Raw genomic sequence first — 21,656 nt, 5'->3', positions numbered from 1 at the left:
TGCTTTGAGCGATTTTCAAGATGAAAAAAAAGAGCTGTGTTTATGAAACACAATGCCCCCTAATGCGCTTTGAAGCTGCACGGCATCTATTTAAGAAACATGGTTATATTTTGAAGGTAAAGGTCACAGTGACCTTGACCTTTGACCTAGTGACCTCAAACCATGTTTGATTGTAGATTGCAATGTGATGTATGCATATGTGAAGTTTAAAGAACATAGACCAAAGAGTTTTCATTTTATGAGCAAGGTTAAAGTTTTGGGACAGACACAAACATACAATGCCAGACAGACACATACAATGCCAGACAGACACATACAATGCCAGACAGACACATACAATGACAGATAGACACATTCAATGACAGACAGACAGGCCAAAAACAATATACCTGATCATTCGATCTGAGGGACATAAAATGCATGGGCTTCATAAGCCCAAGGCCTGTGGGACTTTAAATTGCGCAACACTGAATGCCTGTGAAATACAAAAATAGGCTGCACTCTGCAAAAACAGGGCTTAATGCATGTGCATCAAATGTCCTTCCAGTTTAGTCTGTGCAGTCTGAGGACTTTTTCCTCCTAGACTGGATTTTAGTATGGATGTGACTTCCCTTAAAAAATCCATAAAAGCCGAAAATGCCATCTCTGATTAGCCTGCGCAGACTTCACAGGTCAATCTAGGACGACACTCTATTCACATGGATTAAGTCCTCCTTTCCCAGAGCGTTGCTAAAATGTGTTCATCAGCCAAGTGCAACTGAATGTTCAAACCAGCTTACCTTCAGTTTTAACAAGTACATTTTTTTTATATGACTGTTTCTCAATCTTAAACCAAAGACATAAAAAATATGGATTCCTAATTTCTTTGTAAATTTATATAAGAATAATAATAATTCAACAGAATAATATATTTTATAACTAAAATTTTATTAAAAAAAATATTTTTATAAAATTTTAATTAAATTTTTATCATTTAAATTTTATAAAATTTTAAATCTTAATTTTAAATATAAGTTCTCAATTTTTACATTTTGCAAAATATAATAACCATTTACCATTAATTATAATTTTATAAAAAAAACTCTAAAATGTTTAACCTATTTGAATTCTAAATTTCTAAATTTTATAAAATTATATTTATATTTTACCTTCAGTTTTATCGAGCTGACTCCCGTCACATGCTCCAGCTCCACTTTCAACCACAATGGCTTCTCCTCAAACAGCTGAAGTGGACAGTTTATAATTACAAACATTTTGTTTTAATGATGTAAAATCATTTATATTTGTAGGCATGGAATTGTGTCATTTATATTTGTAGGCATGGAATTGTGTGGTTTAACTATTTCCCACTCCCAGTCTGTTCAGGTTTAATGCTGTTTGCTGCTCATCAATAATGAAGAGTTGGAAATAAGACCTTTAAAACTTGTTTTTTTTAACTTTCAAAAGGACTACAAATGCGTACAAATAGGTAACTAAGTATCTCCATGTATTGTGTAATCTAATGTGTTATACATGATTATTTCCTGCAAAACTACGTTTTGTCAATGTATGACATTGACGTCACTGTGTTTATGTTTTCATTGATAGTACTGATGAAGGCTATGGCAAGATATGTTTAGTATTTGAGAAATTAAAATCTACTTAAGTAACATGATTGAATGGGATAGTTATTTAACCCTTTCCCACTCAGAGCCAAAGTGGAAATGGCTATGTGCAAACATCATAAAACCAGAACAGCCTGGGAGTTACTAGCAGTCTGTTCAGGTTTTATTCTGTTTGCTGCTCATCAGTGTCTTAAGTTTGGAGATGAAGCCTTAAAAACTTGTATCTAGTAAGAAAGGTCTAAAACTAAATATAACTTTCTAAGGCAATGCAAATATGTATCTAAATGGTAAAGGGTTTATTAATTAATACCTCAGCGCATGGTCTGAATGACCTAAACATCTGAGGATTCATCAAACAGCAACAGGAGATATGGAGTCATAGAATACCGGTAGTAAAGCTCAAATATTTGTCCTTCAACTTTAAGTGTGCCCTTAACCTTCAGATGTAATGACTGGGTCATGCCTTCTTAACATGCCCTCTCAATGACCTTGACATTTGAGCCAATTTCCACAAAATTCCTTCCTAGGGTATAAGAGATAATTATGGAGCAGAAAAAAAATCTTACAGACAGAGAAAAAATGGGTGATGCATATTCCAAAATACCTGGCTCCTGCATGAATAACAGTTACTTTTGTTAAAAAGAAATGATGACCTTGCTAGTTAGCTATTATGTTGCCTCTTAATAACATTAACGATGTAAACCAATGAGTTATTTATGTATTTATTTAATCATCTATGTATGTGATCAGGTTTTAATTATCCATGTATGTGATCAGGTTTTAATTATCTATGTATCTGATCAGGTTTTAATTATCTATGTATGTGATCAGGTTTTAATTATCTATGTATGTGATCAGGTTTTAATTATCTATGTATGTGATCAGGTTTTAATTATCCATGTATGTGATCAGGTTTTAATTATCTATGCATGTGATCAGGTTTTAATCATCTATGTATGTGATCAGGTTTTAATTATCTATGTATGTGATCAGGTTTTAATTATCTATGTATGTGATCAGGTTTTTATTATCCATGTATGTGATCAGGTTTTAATTATCTATGTATGTGATCAGGTTTTAATTATCCATGAATGTGATCAGGTTTTAATTATCCATGTATGTGATCAGGTTTTAATTATCTATGTATGTGATCAGGTTTTAATTATCTATGTATGTGATCAGGTTTTAATTATCTATGTATGTGATCAGGTTTTAATAATCCATGTATGTGATCAGGTTTTAATTATCTATGTATGTGATCAGGTTTTAATTATCTATGTATGTGATCAGGTTTTAATTATCTATGTATGTGATCAGGTTTTAATTATCTATGTATGTGATCAGGTTTTTATTATCCATGTTTGTGATAAGGTTTTAATTATCCATGTATGTGATCAGGTTTTAATTATCTATGTATGTGATCAGGTTTTAATTATCTATGTATGTGATCAGGTTTTAATTATCTATGTATGTGATCAGGTTTTAATTATCTATGTATGTGATCAGGTTTTAGTTATCTATGTATGTGATCAGGTTTTAATTATCTATGTATGTGATCAGGTTTTAATTATCTATGTATGTGATCAGGTTTTAATTATCTATGTATGTGATCAGGTTTTAATTATCTATGTATGTGATCAGGTTTTAATTATCTATGTATGTGATCAGGTTTTAATTATCTATGTATGTGATCAGGTTTTAATTATCTATGTATGTAATCAGGTTTTAATAATCCATGTATGTGATCAGGTTTTAATTATCTATGTATGTGACCAGGTTTTAATTATCTATGTATGTGATCAGGTTTTAGTTATCTATGTATGTAATCAGGTTTTAATTATTTATGTATGTGATCAGGTTTTAATTATCTATGTATGTGATCAGGTTTTAATTATTTATGTATGTAATCAGGTTTTAATTATTTATGTATGTGATCAGGTTTTAATTATCTATGTATGTGATCAGGTTTTAACTATCTATGCATGTGATCAGGTTTTAACTATCTATGTACACAAATATATGTGATCAGGATTTTGTTGAGTATTTTATTGTTGTGATCATCTTTTTGTATATTTTTTAGTATGTGGCCAAAAAGATGTATTCGCTGATTCTGACAATTATATAAACTGAAACTCAAACTGATAACGCAATCTTATGCAAATTTCTGATGAAAGAACACTAAAAAGAATAGCCTTTGTTTGTAAACAAATAATGAAAAACATATATATCAAAATTGATGTTAAAGATTGATGTATCACAACTCTAAAGTTGAATGTTGTTACTTATATATTCTGTTTTTTGGGCCAGTGGCCTTTATTTACAAATATTTTTTTGTCTTGTCTTATCTTTTATTTAGTGAATATTTACATTAAACATTTATCAAATAATTGACACATGCATATCTCAAATTCATATATCACCACCTGAAGACCTGAAAATTTAAAGTGTATAGCAAGAACACTATCTTGAAGGAGGTTGCTGTTGGGCACTAGGTATGGTGTCCTCCTAGCAACCGGGAGGGCACGGGTTTGATACCCACTGTTGGAGCACTCTTTAGATCTCTTACCTAGATCTCTTCCCAAGACACCAAGTGATGGTTCTACCCATGAAACCCACTTAAAGAGTGTTTAAATAAGCTTAAGTCTTTTGATGCAATCAAGCTTCAATAAATAGGTCTAATCTAAACTGATAACACTACCTGTTGTATCCTGACACCGGCATCTTGGTCCACAAATTCAGACTTCATTTTCTCCACTGCCTCTGGCACAGGCTGAGTGGGAACGCTCTCTCCAAAGTTTACGAACACTGTGAATATTGTCCTACGCTGCCGCACTACAAACACGATTTTTATATGAATGTTGGTAAATCATAGAGTAAAACAAGATTCGAAACAAAACATGGACATCAAACATTTGACTTAGAATAACTAGAATTTAACAAAGTTACAGCCTAATCTTAGAGTTTTGGATGTCACTCTTGCAAGATTTAAAATTACAAGCTTCTTTAGGTTTCCGCATCAGAATTGATGATACCATCATGTGACCCTTTTTTAATGCTTACTTATGATGTTTCATGCAAATTAGGTGTAATTTTCCCCACAGTGAAAACACCTAGGAAATGCAAAACAAGGGACAAATTTGTCACAAAACCAGGTTTTCAACTCAAATTGTGACCTTGACCTTGGAGATATTGACAAAATTCTTTCGCACAACAAACCGTCCAATGATGATGGGACAAATGTGCCAAATGATCATAAAACCTCACAATGATTGACATAGTTATGGCTGGGACAAGCTCATTTATGGCCATTTTTGACCTTTGAACTCAAAGTGTGACCTTGACCTTGGAGATATTGATGTAATTCTTTCACGCAGCACACCGTCCAATGATGGTGAACAAATGTGCCAAATGATTTTAAAATCTCACAATGAACAACAAAGTTATGGCCCGGACAAGCTCATTTGTGGTCATTTTTGACCTTTGAACTCAAAGTGTGGCCTTGCCCTTGGAAAATTGACATAATTCTTTCACGCGACACACTGTCCAGTGATGGTGATCAAATGTGCCAAATGATTTTAAAATCTCACAATGAACGACATAGTTATGGCCTGGACAAGCTTGTTCTACCCGCCCGCCAGCTAGCCCACAGACATTCACCAATCTAATAACCAGTTTTTTCCTTCGGAAAACCTGGTTAAAAAAGGTGATTCATTTTTCGAATAAACATGGCAAACAATATGGGTTTTCTCTTGCAGTTAAATTACCTATATCTTTTTAAAGAACAAAACAGATTCATGTGAAACTGTTATATCTGCTTAATATTTCTATATATGATTCAATAGTTTATTTATGTTTAGGGTTAAGCACGAAACTATTAAATCATATGTGTCTTGTTCTGTGAAAATTGGGCAAAATGCATGTGCGTAAAGTGTCGTCCCAGATTAGCCTTGCAGTCCGCACAGGCTAATCAGGGACGACACTTTACACTTAAACTAGATTTTCAGTAAAAAAAGGACTTCCTTTTAACGAAAAATACCATTAAAGCGGAAAGTGTCATCCCTGATTAGCCTGTGCGGACTGCAAGGCTAATCTGGGACGACACTTTACGCACATGCATTTTGCCCATTTGTCACAGAACAAGACACATATGATTCAATAGTTTCGGGCTCAACCCTAAACATGAACATGTAAATATGTTTTTATCAATGAAAAACGACCGCCTTTAAATTTCTGTCGTACAACAGTCATTTATGTGGTTGACTACAAAAGATTTATAAAGGAAGCAACATCAATGTGTCCCTGAAGCAATGGAGAACAACAGCTGTCACCATAGGATGATATATGCCCCCTATAAAAGCTTTGATAGAAATTATGAGCATTTTTCGAAACCTAAACCCATTTTTCGAAACCTAAACGCAGACCATATGTTCAAGGTCAGGGTCGAAGGGGTCAAAATTTGAATGCGTATGGAAAGGCCTTGTTGATATACACATGCTAACCAAAAATGAATGTTACATCTGAAGGGACCTAGAAGTTATTAGCATTTTTCAAAACCTAAACGCAGAGCGTAACGAAAGATGAACGGACAGACGGACACTATCACTGTATGCCCTCCTTCGGGGACATAAAATCATACAAATGTTTTATTTTATATTTTGAACACTCAAGCAACATGACACTATAAGTAGAATCATACAATTGATTTTTGTTTGTCTATGTTTGATTTCACAGGGTTACAGGGTCAGGTGTACTAATAGTACTTGATGTACTTCAAAATGCAGTATTTAAAATTGTATGTACATGCTACTGTCACAATAATAAACAACTTACTAACTTACTTATTTATGCAATAAACCAACCAGCATTCAAAAACCAATATATGATCAACATTATGCCAAAATGGGTCTTATGCTATATGCAGCCTGCGTTTCTCCAGACCAGCATGCCATAGTGCGCAGTCTGGTCAGGAGCTAGCCTGTCAACTATAAAGTAAGGGAAGGTTTGGTAATCTTATAACCAGCCTGTGTAGCTCCTTACTAGACTGCAAGGATGCGCAGGCTAGACTGGAGCTGCAATAGTTTCATATGGCATAAGGCAAATTTTCGCATGACACAGGTCATATCCTATGAATAGATATGAGCTGCGCTATGTGAAAAGGGGGTTTAGTGCATAAGTGTCATCCAAGATTAGCCTGTGTAGATCCATAGAAAGTTATATTTTATTTAAGACCTTTCTTACTATATTCAAGTTTTTAAAGGCTTTGTCTCCAAACCTTAGATACTGATGAGTAGCAAACAGCATAAAACCTGAACAGACTGTGAGCTACTTGCAGGCTGTTCTGGTTTTATGCTGGTTGCAAAGCCATTTTCACTTTGATTCTTATGGGAGAAAGCGTTAAGTGGACATTTTCCACAAAGCGTTAATAATATATATCCACCATACCTGTCCCAATATAGTGGTCCGGCCTGGTATCATCCGGGTTCTTGTAGTGAGGGGTCCTATGTTTGATTGGAGCCCGGAAACTGAAGTCAACAGGGCGATCCACTCTACAAAAATATACGCTAGTTAATTATGTCATGGTAAACTGGAAAAATGCCCTAGTTTCAGGAACACACTTCACTCAATATTCGGACTCAACTTAAAACAATTTCCAAATTTTTTAGATAAGGTAGATTATCATGCTGAAGTATGTATTCACAATTGATAAGAGTCTGACTCAACTCTGAGCATGAATTAGTGAGATTTGAGCATTTTTCAGAGCTGAGTGGAAACTCAAAACTCATCTTAGTTAATTTCAAACCTATTTATTTTAGCTTGATTGCAGCATAAGCCTGAGGCTTATTGAAATGCTCTTGAGTCTGTTTGCCTATAACCAGTACTTGGTGTATATTTGGAACATTTAACCAACACTCCCACATTGGAATCTAACCCAGGACCTACCATCTTTTCTTTAAGCGTAAAAATAGATTATGTTCAAGATACTAGGCCAATTTGAGCTCAAAAATTGAGAATGTTAATGATACTGGGCAAATTAAATTATGTGCAAAATGTGTGGTCCTGGATCCGTCCATGCATACCATTAAAGCAGCTAAAATTTCACATATATGTTCCTGAGTCAACCCTCAACAATTCTTTTTCAAATCATTATAGTGCCTTTAACTCAGATTAACTACTCAACGCCATCTTTGGCAATCTTGTTCAAGAACTAATAGAAATTGGCCTATTTTTTTTAATTAAAAGGTTATACTAATGAAAAAGCCTAATTTCAGCACAAACTGGCAAACAAAATATGTCAGCATGTCAAAACAAAACAATGATACACAGAAAAAAAACCCAAATGCTTTCCAAAAGTAGTTAAGGGAGCAAACGAGCAGAAAAAAAACAGAAATTGCAACTTAAAAAAGGGCACTTTAGTGAAGAAATATTTCTTGCGAGAAACAAGGTGGTCGAACTTTACAATGTGTAATTATGTATTAAGGGTAAAAACTTTTGATATGCCCCCCCCCTTTAACGATGTTGATTGAAGCTTACCCCAGACTTGGAAGCTTATGCTTTGTATATATTTCCAGGTTTTTTTTACCTTATATAACAGACGCCGAATATCGGCGTCTTCCCCAAGCAATCTAGGCTACTTTTTTCCCCTTTCCGGACCGAAAAATTCCCCAAGCAGAAGCTTTTCCCCTCCATAAAACAGTTCAAAACGATTGAATTTTACAACAAATTCGCTCAATATTGTACATAACACCGTCTGTGGTACCCGTCCAATTATGGTTCACAAGTCACGCCGTTCTGTACTGTATAAATGTTACGACAATGATTACCTCCCTTGGCCGATTACGATAACTGTCAACTCGCTTTACGTTAAATGTCACCAAAAAAGGCAAAATGTCGCATAACTGGCGAAATTACCGGAAATATCCCCAAATAATTGCGAATAACGAGGTTATTTCAGCTTTCTTCACAGAAGTAAGTCCACTGCAGCAGTCTGTTCCTGAACAGTCTGAAACTGTCACAGCCAGTCCCTGTCAAGGTCAACTCAGTCTGGCACAGCCGGCCATGTAAATTAACCACAAATATTGATGTATGAAGAAAATAACAGTCTTTTTTGTTTTTTTTAACCCAATTAACAGTAAAAGTAAGACCCTTAAAATTTTTCCCCCTATTAAGGGTAAAACGCGTGAAATTTCCCCAAAAGTAGAAAATCGCGCGTGAAATTTCCCCAACCTAAGGGCTAAAGGCCCCTTCCCCTACAACCCAAAAAAAAACCTGATTTCTATAATATGAAATGCTTATTCTATAGAGTGTGTAAGAAACAAGAGCTGTCAGAGGACAGTGTGCTCGACTATTCGAGTGCTTGACACAGTATAACGTAAGCCATCATGGAGAGGGGGGGGGGGTATAATGTGGGTGTGTGGTCATTCAATAAGAAGATCTTTCAAAAATAAGGAAACACATTTTTTTTTGGGGGGGGGGGATTCTGGGGTGGGGCATAAGGGATGGTTTGGGTGGAGTGCATTGTGGTATGACACGTAAGTGTTGTTTTGTCAAAGTATGAATGTGATCATAAATAAAGAAGTTATGGCAATTTAAGCAAATAAGCAAAATGTTCAATTATCTAATTATAAAAGGGGCAATAATTCTGCCAAAACGCTTGATACAGTTGTCTGCTCTTGTTTATAGATTGGGTTCATGTTGGTAAAGAAGTATGCAAAATATGATATCAATATGTCAAAGGACATAGAAAATATTTGAGGTGGTACGCAAACTTTAACTTAGATTTATCAATAGTACGCATATTCTAAGTCAGGACTCAAAATTTACACTCACACTTGCAAAATGCGAGTGAAAAATACTGATTGCGAGTTAAGTTTTAAGCCACTATTATTATTTTCCAAGTAAAGAAATAGTGGAAAAAAACTAGTAATATAAATGCACTCGACGTCATGAACGCTAAACCTTAGGTCAACTTATAGAACGTCTGAATACCTGTATGCGGAAGCGCGCACCTTGTATGTAGACTGGTATATTTATAGTACAGATACGCGGATAGTATTGGTACAAAGAATGGAAATAAAAATACGAAAGATAAAGCAAAGTTAACCTTTGATTTGTATTTAGGTGACGTCGGTCTCAACACACGATATCATAGCTGATTTTTTTCAATATTTGAAAATCCATTAAAAATATCCCAAACTGACACTAAAACTTTGTTTTCTGAGTGAACATGACACACTTATATTTGAAAACAATACCCTTATGGTCCAAGGAACTGATATCTTTGTATGATTGCAGAAATTAAATGTGCATGTTAAGTACTTTTTATTTTGTTTTAATAGTACTATATTAATGTCCAAACTTTTTTATGTTTCTTGCAAAATTTGCGAGATTGTTTTTGATTTTGCGAGTTGGTATTAAAGCTGCTCGTAATGTTTTGCGAGTAGAAAAAAAAGTTAATTTCGAGCCCTGTAAGTATAAAAGGGGCAATAATTCTGTCAAAATGCTTGATACAGTTGTCTGCTCTTGTTTATAGATTTGGGTCATGTTGGTTAAGAAGTATGCTTAATATAAAAGCAATATGTCAAAGGACATAGGAAATATTTGGGGTAGTATGCAAACTTTAACATTTGCACGCTAACGGGAACGCTAACGGCGACGCCGGGGTGAGTAGGATAGCTCCACTATATATATTTCATATATAATAGTCGAGCTAAAAAACATTGCTGACACGGGCAAATTTCAGTTAAGAGTTCACAGATGTTTCACAATTTAAAGAAAACAGACTTGTAAGTGAAGTAAAGGAAACATGAAACATTTCTGTTATGTGAAAATTTCAGTCAAGATTTCAAAAAGAGCTTTAATAAAAGAGCTTAAAAGAACAATAATTTGCACCTTGAAAATGTCATTGGTGGAATGTACAGGGGTACATCAGTTGAGAAATACTTCTTGCGAGACACAAGGTGGTCGATAACAACTTTTTCATAGATACTTTCATACTCTCCTGTTGCTGTGGAACGCATGGGCAAATACTGGAAATCTGTCATCGCTGAAAAACATACGGGAAAATGTCAAAAAAAATATGGAAACAATTAAAAAACAAGAGGGCCATGATGGCCCTGTATCGCTCCACTGTTTTTTTATGCGAAAAAAATGAGTGCAATGCGCATGAGTTGAAATGAACAGCAGCATGTGACTTTCTCTTTCTATCCCTCGTCCCACTGGGCGTCCCAAGTTGGAAGGGTGAGCATTTTTATAAATGGAAAACGTTACTACAGTGTTAACTAAACAGACTAAAAAGCCCGGGAATTGTCGCACAGGTCCTTTGCTTATAACGTAGGTACATTAACATTGTATCTCTCCGAAAGATATTGTCGTTCTTTCTATTTCAAATATTGTTAGATGCTGGAGATCAAATCTATGCATGTTCTACAAGATTAATGAAAGTTCCTTCATTCAATCATGAATCTTTTTCCAAAATTCCAAAAAGTGTTTGTAGGTTTCAAAGTTTCTGTTACTTATATAGTTCATGACAAACATGTATGCAAAATACCTAATGACGTAGATCATCTGAACTTTACTTCATTCTTGAGGCATTGGTGAGCGTAGCAGGATTGTAAACGTGGTGAAGAAATTGTTAATGTACAAAGAAGATATTTGCCTGAGGAAACATAAGGTTTCGAGTTTTTCAGGTTCATGAGGTGCAGAAAGGCAGAAGGAATGATAACTTTGTAGAGGTTATTTGTTAAACAAAGTAAATGTTTATGACACAACAAATTGAATAATAATTCATCTAGATGTTGCAATCATGGCAACACTACTTGCATATAGCGTGAGGTTTAAAGAGATATCATGACAAACAATTAGCTTGACATAACTTTCCTTTACTTTTTCCATCTGACATTCCAATAGACCATAACTCCTTCTGAAGAGTTTGTTTTCGTTCTGAAAACAGGACTTCCGGTTTCAAAAAGGAGAAATTGCTCATGATGAGATTTATAAATAGTCCTTTACAATATTATTTCTCGCCTGCAATCTCTTTCATTTTGGGGCAGTCCAAAATGTGTCGTTTGGTAAAGGGTTATCATTCATGGATAGCTAACATGTTGGTCTACCTTTCACGCTCGACATGTATGCATTAATCTCTTATTATTTAAAAGTTATTCCAAGTGTATTTTGATAAACTTTTAGTTTGAGAAGAAAATAGTTTATTCATCCCATAATGAATAAATTGAAAAAACGCATAAACATGCAAAGTTCAACGACTTCCTGTGGCCATGTTTTTTGACGAATCAAATTTTCTTGAACAACTTTTTAATGGGGGCCTTCAAGGAATAAATTTGGTCACAGGGGCATAATTTGAACAAACTTGGTAGAGAACTATGTCACTTCATACCAAATTTGGTAGCCCTAGGCCCAATGGTTATGGACAGGAAGATTTTTAAAGTTTGCACAAAAGAGGCTTTATATAAGCATATGTTCAGTTTTGTGACCCCCGGGGCAGGGTCAAATTTGAGCCCAGGGGAATACTTTGAACAAATTTGGTAGAGGACTATTAGATGTCACTACATACCGAATTTAGTAGCCCTAGGCTCTATAATTATGAACAAGAAGATTTTAAAAATTTGCACAAAATAGGCCTTATTTAAGCATAGTTTTATGTTCATTTTTGTAACCCCCAGGGCAGGGTCAAATTTGACCCCAGGGATATAATTTGAAAAAACTTGGTTGAGAACTATAAGATTTTAATACATACCAAATTTAGTAGAAATAGGCCCAATGGTTATGGACAGAAGATTTTTAAAGTTTGCACAAAATAGGCCCAATATAAGCATATGTTCCATTTTGTGACCCCTAGGGAACAGTCAATTTGGATCCCACGGGCTTAATTTGAACAAACTTGATAGAGGACTATTAGATGTCACTACATACCAAATTTGGTAGCCCTATGCCATACGTTTATGGACAGGAAGATGTTTAAAGTTTGCACAAAACAGGCCTTATTTAAGCGAAATTCATTTTTGTGACCCCCCGGGGCAGGGTTAAATTTTCCCCAGGGGCATAATTTGAACAAACTAAGTAGAGAACTATTAGATGTCACTATATACCCAATTTGGTTGCCCTAGGCCCTACGGTTATGGACAGAAAGATTTTTAAAGTTTTCACAAAATAGGCTTTATATAAGCATATGTTCATTTTTGTGACCCCCGGGGCAGGGTCAAATTTGACCCCAGGGGCATAATATTAACAAACAAATTAGAGAACTATTAAAGGTCACTGCATTCCAAATGTGGTAGCACTAGGCCCAATGATTATGGACAAGAAGATTTTTAAAGTTTGCACAAAATAGGCTTTATATAAGCATATGTTCAATTTATTGACACCGGGGGCGGGGTCAAATTCGACCTCAGGGGCATAATTTGAACAAATTTGAAAGAGTTTCACCCCAGAAACATTTGTGAGAAGTTTTATCAGAATAAGACTTGTAGTTTAGGAGAAGAAGATGTTTAAAGAAAAAGTTAACGCACGCACGCAGGCACGACGGACACAGGACCATGACATAAGCCCGGCTGGCCTCTGGCCAGTGGAGCTAAAAAGAGAAAATTTGAAGAAAAAAATCTGGAAAATCTAATAAAAAACTTTACATGAGCAAATACTGGCAATATGTCATTGCTGAAAGAAATACAGACATTTTTTTAATGTAAAACTCATAGGTACTGGAATCAATAGATTTGACTTGTCTTTGAAAATTGTTGTTTGTTGCAAGAAATTTCCTACACATTTTTTACATTAGACAATAAGCATCTTTTCTATGCTGGTATTGACTTGCTTTCAACATTCAAAATGGTATCAAGAGTGAATGTGTTGATTTTTTTTGTAATTATTAAAATAGCAACACATAAACAGGTTTTAGCCAACTTGCTGTCACAAAGTATCTTCATTGACCACTAAAAATGATATTTGGACACTTTAATATTCCATTCATTGCAGGGCTTTGAATTATATCAGAAGTGCTGAATAAAGACTGTCACATCTTAGTCTGGTTTGGTCAATTACTCCAAATAATATATTTCATAATAAAAAGAAATTAAGACAAATGTCAGTTTTAATAACAAATGTAAAAGCAGTGACAACAATGGTTGGAATGTGATTAAATAAAATTAACATGAGTCATGTTCTCAGAAAAGTGGGCATAATGCATGTGCGTAAAGTTTCGTCCCAGATTAGCCTGTACAGTCTGCACAGGCTAATCTGGGACGACACTTTCCGCCTTTTAAAAATTTCATTTTTGCTAAGAAGAGACTCAATTTAAATGAAAAATGTCATAAAAGCGGAAAGTGTTGTCCCTGATTAGCCTGTGCATACTGCACAGGCTAACCTGGGACAACACTTTACGCACAAGCATACATATGCCCACTTTTCTCAGAACGTGAAACACATGTTTTTACGGGTATGCAGTGTGTATACATTTAAAAAAAACAGTACACAACCAAAATGTGAGGCAATTTAACAAAATAAAATTTACAATTTAGTGGGTATGCAGCCTATTCTTAAAGCGTTACAAAAAGTCCAAAATGCAGTAAGAAATTATATGAATATATTTATTTGCCCATTGAAATCTGTAGACGACTTCTATATTTCCGAACACTTAAATTTATTGGATATAAAACCCATTCTTAAAGCAGCTACGAATAAAACCAAAATAAGGAAAGAAATCTTATAAATATACTTATACGCACATCGTAACCTGTAGGTGACATCAATAATGCTGAACACTTCCATGCAGCAATCCAATTTAGTGGGTATTATGCAACACTCATTCTTAAAGCGTTACACAGTCCAAAATAAAGAAATAAATCATATAAATATATGCATACGCACATTGGAATCTGTATGTGACATCTATAATGCCGAACACTTCAATATGTTACATGAAGTCCAAAATAAAGAAAACAAGATGTATTTGTCCCCCCCATACATTTGACCTTTGACCTTGCAGGATAACCTTGACCTTTCACCACCCAAAATGTGCAGCTCCATGGGATACACATGCATGCCAAATATCAAGTTGCTATCTTCAATATTGCAAAAGTTATGGCAAATGTTTAAGTTTGATGCAAACCAACAAACCAACAAGCAAACAAACAAACCAACAGACAGGGCAAAAACAATATATATAAAAATATATTGTAAATATAAAAAACTATATACATGTATATATTTATACGCACATGCGAATCTGTAGGTGACATTTATAATGCCAAACACTTCAATTCGGTAATCTTCTTTTCCATCTGACTTCCTGCGTCTTTTCACCACCTTCATCAGCAAGTTGGATACATTAAACCTGGAAAGAACATTGTTTTATTCATCAGCAAGTTGGAGACATTGAACCTGGTAAGAACAGTGTTTCATTCATCAGCAAGTTGGAAACATTGAACCTAGGAAGAACATTGTTTTATTCATCAGCAAGTTGGAAACATTGAACCTAGGAAGAACATTGTTTTATTCATCAGCAAGTTGGAAACATTGAACCTAGGAAGAACATTGTTTTATTCATCAGCAAGTTGGATACATTGAACCTGGAAGAACATTGTTATAATCATCAGCAAGTTGGATACATTGAAACTGGTAAGAACATTTTTTATTCATCAGCAAGTTGGAAACATTGAACCTAGGAAGAACATTGTTTTATTCATCAGCAAGTTGGAAACATTGAACCTGGGAAGAACATTTTTATATTCATCAGCAAGTTGGATACATTGAACCTGGAAGAACATTGTTATAATCATCAGCAAGTTGGAAACATAGAACCTGGGAAGAACATTGTTATATTCATCAGCAAGTTGGATAATTGAACCTGATAAGAACATGGTTTTATTCATCAGCAAGTTGGATACATTGAACCTCAGGGAAGAACATGGTTTTATTCATCAGCAAGTTGGATACATTGAACCTGGAAGAACATTGTTTTATTCATCAGCAAGTTGGATACATTGAACCTGGGAAGAACATGGTTTCATTCATCAGCAAGTTGGATACATTGAACCTGGGAAGAACAGTCTTTTAGTTTAATCCTATTTATTTTAGCTTGATTGCATCTAAAGCCTACAACTTATTGGACCATTCTCCAGTCTGTGTCCTCGGTAGAACCAGTACTTGGTGTCTTTGAGGGAGTTCTAAAGTGGGGATCAAACCCATGACCTTCCGGTTCCTAGGCGGACACCATATCCACTACACCATGGGGACCTTATCACTAGTGTAAACTATATTCTACGTAAACAAACCAATTTTCTTTTTCTTTTTTGCAGCTTCCACCATTTGGAAATGCATATAACATAAAATTTTATCATGAAACAAAACACTATGTTTTACAAAACAAAAAAAAAACATTTAACTTTTTTAATTTCATGCACTTTCTTGTTTCTACCATCTCGTTTTACATTTAATTGGACACTTCAAGTGCTCTTACTTCAGGTGACTTAAATACCCTCATAAACTGCTTTTACATGAAAATTTATTACTAAATATGGTTAAAATCAAACTCTCAATCTAAAACATCCAAGTACAATGCTAAATTAACTCCAAGCAACTCTATTTACATACAATAATGGTTTGCCTAATTATGCTCAAATTATTTTCATCACAACATTTTTCAACAACACCCTTTTTAAAGCTAAACAAGAACTTCTTGTTTTACATTATATGAAGTGTGATTCTTAAATTGCATAAACAAAAGGTTAATCAGGGATGATACTTTCCGCTTTCAGGCATTGAAGAATCCACTCGACCGCTCGCATATGCGAGTGAAGTTGACGGTCAGGCGAGTAAAGTTTGATAAATACTCGACCGACCAGGCGAGTGATGTTTTTCAAATTAAGAAATATAAATTCAGTTCCAGAACTCCTGCCACATCGATACAAATTGCGAACAATTTTTCGAACGAACAAAAAATAGGTTTAGTACACAAAGTAACTGAACCTTGTGTCGTTTGGTAAAGGGTTATCATTCATGGATAGCTAACATGTTGGTCTACCTTTCACGCTCGACATGTATGCATTAATCTCTTATTATTTAAAAGTTATTCCAAGTGTATTTTGATAAACTTTTAGTTTGAGAAGAAAATAGTTTATTCATCCCATAATGAATAAATTGAAAAAACGCATAAACATGCAAAGTTCAACGACTTCCTGTGGCCATGTTTTTTGACGAATCAAATTTTCTTGAACAACTTTTTAATGGGGGCCTTCAAGAAATAAATTTGGTCACAGGGGCATAATTTGAACAAACTTGGTAGAGAACTATGTCACTTCATACCAAATTTGGTAGCCCTAGGCCCAATGGTTATGGACAGGAAGATTTTTAAAGTTTGCACAAAAGAGGCTTTATATAAGCATATGTTCAGTTTTGTGACCCCCGGGGCAGGGTCAAATTTGAGCCCAGGGGAATACTTTGAACAAATTTGGTAGAGGACTATTAGATGTCACTACATACCGAATTTAGAAGAACAGTCTTTTAGTTTAATCCTATTTATTTTAGCTTGATCGATTGCATCTAAAACCTACAACTTATTGGACCATTCTCCAGTCTGTGTCCTCGGTAGAACCAGTACTTGGTGTCTTTGAGGGAGTTCTAAAGTGGGGATCAAACCCATGACCTTCCGGTTCCTAGGCGGACACCATATCCACTACACCATGGGGACCTTATCACGAGTGTAAACTATATTCTACGTAAACAAACCAATTTTCTTTTTCTTTTTTGCAGCTTCCACCGTTTGGAAATGCATATAACATAAAATTTTATCATGAAACAAAACACTATGTTTTACAAAACAAAAAAAAAACATTTAACTTTATTAATTTCATGCACTTTCTTGTTTCTACCATTTTGTTTTACATTTAATTGGACACTTCAAGTGCTCTTACTTCAGGTGACTTAAATGCCCTCATAAACTGCTTTAACATGATAATTTATTACTTAATATGGTTAAAATTGAACTCTCAATATAAAACATCCAAGTACAATGCTAAATTAACTCCAAGCAGCTCTATTTACATACAATAATGGTTTGCCTAATTATGCTCAAATTATTTTCATCACAACATTTTTCAACAACACCCTTTTTAACTCTTTCAGTGCGGGAACCGAATTTTGAAGGCCCTTGCAAACAGTTTGGATCCAGATGAGACGCCACAGAACGTGGCGTCTCATCTGGATCCAAACTGTTTGCTATTCTAATAGTATTTTTTGAAAAAAAATCGAAGAAATGCTAATTTTAGAAATTCAGCAGCTGACATTTTAGCAGACGACAAATTTCCCAGCATGCAAAGGGTTAAAGCTAAACAAGAACTTCTAGTTTTACATTATATGAAGCATGATTCTTAAATTGCATACACACAGGTTAATCAGGGATGATTCTTGCCACCTTCAGGCATTGAAGAATCCACTCAACCGCTTGCATATGCGAGTGAAGTTGACGGTCAGGCGAGTAAAGTTTGATAAATACTCGACCGACCAGGCAAGTGATGTTTTTCAAGTTTAGAAATATAAATTCAGTTCCAGAACTCCTGCCACATCGATACAAATTGCGAAAAAAATTTCGAACAGCAAAAAATAGGTTTAGTACACAAAGAAACTACACCTTGTTTTGACAATGAAAAATGACTGTCACAGGCACAGTGAAAATATTTCTCGAAATCGGCTGCGCTCTTTTCGTAGGTGTCAGTGCTCTTAGCTAATCGATTAAAAGTGAAAAAACATCTAATTATATTGGTCATTCCGTGAAGAATAAAATGTCATTTTAATGTAAATATCAATAAAAAATAATACATACCGGTAACTGGTTAATTATTATACTTTTTAAATTTAATTAAATTAAACAGAAACAATAATTATTAATAAACAGAATAATTCGTGATCAGAAGCATTCGCCAAAATTTACCATATTGTAACCATTTGTCAATCAAGCGTGTCTTTATGTAAAAGTTGGTCTAAAATGTTAAAACTCAGCATTGAAAAAGGGTTCTATTTTAAAATATCTGCAAGGGGGTGGAGACAGGGAACAGAAAGAAAGGTCATCAAAACGAGAAGCTGAAAGTATTGAGAAAAGGAAACAGGTGCAGAAAACGTAAGGAACGCAAATAAAATCCATCAGATAATGTATAGTTAATTTGTTTTCAGTATAGTGTCACTATGTTTATAGGTAGGTTAAAAAGGTTCTGGTTGATCATAACTATAAATATAGATATATTTTTTTTAAATGCAGGGCGAGTAGATTAAAGTGAAGGGCAGTGGATTGTCAGGCCTATTCGCCCTGCAGGGCGAGTGGCTCTGAAAATATTATTCAATGCCTGGCCTTATCTAGATTTTCATCAAGAAGAGCCTTCCTTATTAGAAGTACAAAAAAGCTGAAAGTATTTCCCTTATAAGCCTGTGTGGACAGCACAGGCTAATCTGGGACGACACTTGACGCACATGCATTAAACACCCTATTCACAGAGCGAAGCTCGATTGCGTTTACCTGTCTCCATATGTGGGTTTGCTGTAAATATCTTCTGGTCGCCATCTCAAAGGCAGTCTTTTCACAGGATCATTGAAGATCTAAATATAAAAATATATTTTTTTTAAATGCTTAGTTAATAAATTGTTTTTGGTGATGTAATTTTATTGTTCATAAATGTGACATAATTTTTTTTAATGTTAGTGTTAATTCAGCTGTCATTACATATTTTTAAGGTTGAATATTGTATAATAGACAATCATATCAAAGCAATGTGTTAATGAATGATACAGTACACTCCAGGCGTTTTCCCCAAAAAACGCGCTCCCTCCGCGGGTTTTTTTCTGCTAGCGAGTGTTCACGCGGCGTTGGAAGAGCGAGGTGAGCTCGATAAAACGCTCGGCGTTACGCCGCGTTCGCTAATTCCTGCGGCGTGTATTACTTTATCCTAGCCAGTAAATGCAGACAATTTCCGTTCTTATCAGTGACCGCCGCGCAACGCCGCGTTAGCAGTGTGCTACTGGGCATGCCAAAAAATAAAAACAGTGTTATAATAAATTGTTTAAATACTGTAGTACATGTATAAAAAAGAAAATTGTATAGAAAATTTATATATGTTTTAATTCACAGGTACGTCTAGAATATGAATTAATACGCCAGGTGATCCTTTAAAGATTATAAGGATAAATGTTCCGTAAAATTTCCAAATGAGAATAATAATAAGTAATCCGAAACACACTATAATTTTAAATGTTAACACGACGTTTACAAACGCTTCCAATATACAGTCATCATGTATATTTCCCGACAAAAGCGCGCGAACATTATGCTGCAATGTACAAGGTCAAGGTATACTCCTGCAAAGCGTGCGTGTATTGATTTTTTTATACAAACTTTGTAGCGCAGAGAACACTTAATTATGTTGATTTCGCTTAAAAGCTTCTTTGGTATTTTTTAACAAAATTATATCGCGAATAAGTTGATATTTCCTCCAAAATAATTTCAAATCGAGCACGCCGAATCTTTATCGTTACGGTATTTTAGTAGAGTAATTATTTTAACAGTAATTGTTCTGTAAACTGATTAAAGAAGACATCTGGGCGAAACTGGATTAAGTGTTCGACGTTATGAAAACACGCAAAGCTTGTCTACTGACCTATTGTGTAGACTGCTGTCTGCGGTGTTTTGACATAAGGGATTAACATGTGTGAATGTCACTCTGCTTATTTGGTCCATAATTACTGGTAAACATTGTTTTGAATGTCGACGCAATTAGAATACAACTGTGAATATTTAATGCAACTATCAACTCAATAGTTACCACCTTCTTTTAGCAATCAATGGAATAACCTACCTACAAAGAGAAAATAAATGCATTAGTGAGCAGATAATCCACTTTGTTCCGACAATTAAAACCATTCCTTATGCATTCGTTGAACGTGTTTACTTGAGTAAGTTATGCCTTCAGACAGGAAGCAGGTTTTCTTTGATAACGTCAAACTGTCAATCCACACAGATTTGCGAGACTTTTAGGGTCCTTGGTCATTTGTTTACATGTTCAGTATAGAAAAAACACCTGCTTACATGAAAACTTTGGATTAAATTATCAAAATGAAAACAATGTTGCAAACTGTGATTATATTAATTGGTAAGTATCAGTTTAAAGACGACGTTTTGTTTGTTGTAAATCAACGAGTTTTCTATACTACTTCTACAACCACGTGGGGATCTATCTATCTTGGTTGTTTTTTTAATGGTAAATTTTATATATATAAATAAATATATATACGTACTTGTAATACATGTTAATGTAATTTTATTTGAAAATCAGGAAGTCAAACAAAGTTAAATTGATCGTTATGTCGTAAAACACGGAGTTTCCCCCACGTTGCCAACGCCGAGGGCCGCCGCGTCGGCTAATCAGTTTTGCCGATCGTTAACCGCCGCGTCCAAAATCATGCAAACGCCGCGTATCGAGGGATTTTCTTAATCTCCCTCCAGGTCAATCCCTGCGGAGTAAGGAGGGAACTTGGGGAAAACGCGTGGAGTGTACTGTAAGCCACAACTTCTTTATGCTTGTATGCATCATTGCATGTATACTTCTTAAAAATATATTGGCTTTTGGTACTTTCGCGACTCTAATTTGCACAATTTCAAGAGGTTCACAACTGTAATTTTCACAATTTAAGATAGTTTGCGACTCACAAAGTTTGGGGGCCAAGGCCGCTTCACAAAAACAAGAAAAAAAGCCCTGATGCCAAATATTCGGAAATATTTAACATCCGAACTACTGTTACTCACAACAGCCACTGCATCCACACCTCCGAGTGTTTTCACAGCTTTCTCAGGATTTGAAATTAAAGCGGGATGTTCAACGCAGAGGAATGTACGAGATCCGTTGTACTCGACATCGATTCTCTTGTTACTTTCTGTCCAAACAGACATTTTAGAAATGTTGTTGTTGTTGTGAATTATTTTTATTTCGCGTTTTAAGCCTCAAAACCTTTCAGTGTGTTTCATAAATCGGTTTATAAAACATAGAAATATTCAGAATATAC

General features: G+C 34.9%; 2 protein-coding genes across 10 annotated transcripts in view; one reads left to right on the top strand and one right to left on the bottom strand.

The window, feature by feature from the left end:
- LOC127837494 (general transcription factor 3C polypeptide 5-like) overlaps nt 1–21,656 on the bottom strand; it is a 62,921-nt gene that overhangs the window by 41,121 nt on the left and 144 nt on the right. The window contains exons 2-8 of the mRNA XM_052364633.1: nt 21,400–21,654; nt 19,120–19,199; nt 14,831–14,946; nt 10,494–10,647; nt 7,047–7,150; nt 4,303–4,436; nt 1,149–1,223 (exon numbers count right to left, since the gene is read on the bottom strand). Coding sequence (XP_052220593.1) covers nt 1,149–1,223; nt 4,303–4,436; nt 7,047–7,150; nt 10,494–10,647; nt 14,831–14,946; nt 19,120–19,199; nt 21,400–21,543 — 807 coding nt within the window. The 5' untranslated portion in view covers nt 21,544–21,654. The remainder of the gene's footprint in view (nt 1–1,148; nt 1,224–4,302; nt 4,437–7,046; nt 7,151–10,493; nt 10,648–14,830; nt 14,947–19,119; nt 19,200–21,399; nt 21,655–21,656) is intronic.
- On the top strand, nt 1,065–3,993 carry LOC127837495 (uncharacterized). Of its 9 annotated transcripts, none has more exons than XR_008029314.1 (6): nt 1,065–2,489; nt 2,544–2,624; nt 2,895–2,948; nt 3,003–3,110; nt 3,165–3,326; nt 3,516–3,993. XR_008029314.1 is itself a non-coding variant. In XM_052364637.1 (6 exons), the coding sequence occupies exons 1-6, from the start codon at nt 2,310–2,312 to the stop codon at nt 3,627–3,629; spliced, it is 915 nt and encodes a 304-aa protein (XP_052220597.1). In that variant the 5' UTR covers nt 1,065–2,309; the 3' UTR covers nt 3,630–3,993. The 9 variants fall into 9 exon arrangements, 5 of the variants coding, with proteins under 5 accessions (XP_052220597.1, XP_052220598.1, XP_052220595.1 ...); XM_052364637.1 differs by having other exon boundaries at nt 2,544–2,759; nt 2,814–2,948; XM_052364638.1 differs by having other exon boundaries at nt 2,544–2,813; nt 2,868–2,948.

This window comes from Dreissena polymorpha, chromosome 7 (genome assembly GCF_020536995.1).
Source record: "Dreissena polymorpha isolate Duluth1 chromosome 7, UMN_Dpol_1.0, whole genome shotgun sequence".
NCBI classification, from domain to species: Eukaryota; Metazoa; Mollusca; class Bivalvia; order Myida; family Dreissenidae; genus Dreissena; species Dreissena polymorpha.
Note: the sequence above shows the minus strand (reverse complement) of the source record. Positions and strands in the feature narration are given on the sequence as shown.

Bases quoted from the DNA above. Each gene is read 5' to 3' on its own strand.
- LOC127837495 (XM_052364634.1), top strand. From the start codon at position 2,310: ATGAGTTATTTATGTATTTATTTAATCATCTATGTATGTGATCAGGTT. The intron at 2,490-2,543 runs GTTTTAATTATC...GCATGTGATCAG, and splicing joins TTATCTATGTATGTGATCAG to GTTTTAATCATCTATGTATG. The intron at 3,111-3,164 runs GTTTTAGTTATC...GTATGTGATCAG, and splicing joins TTATCTATGTATGTGATCAG to GTTTTAATTATCTATGTATG.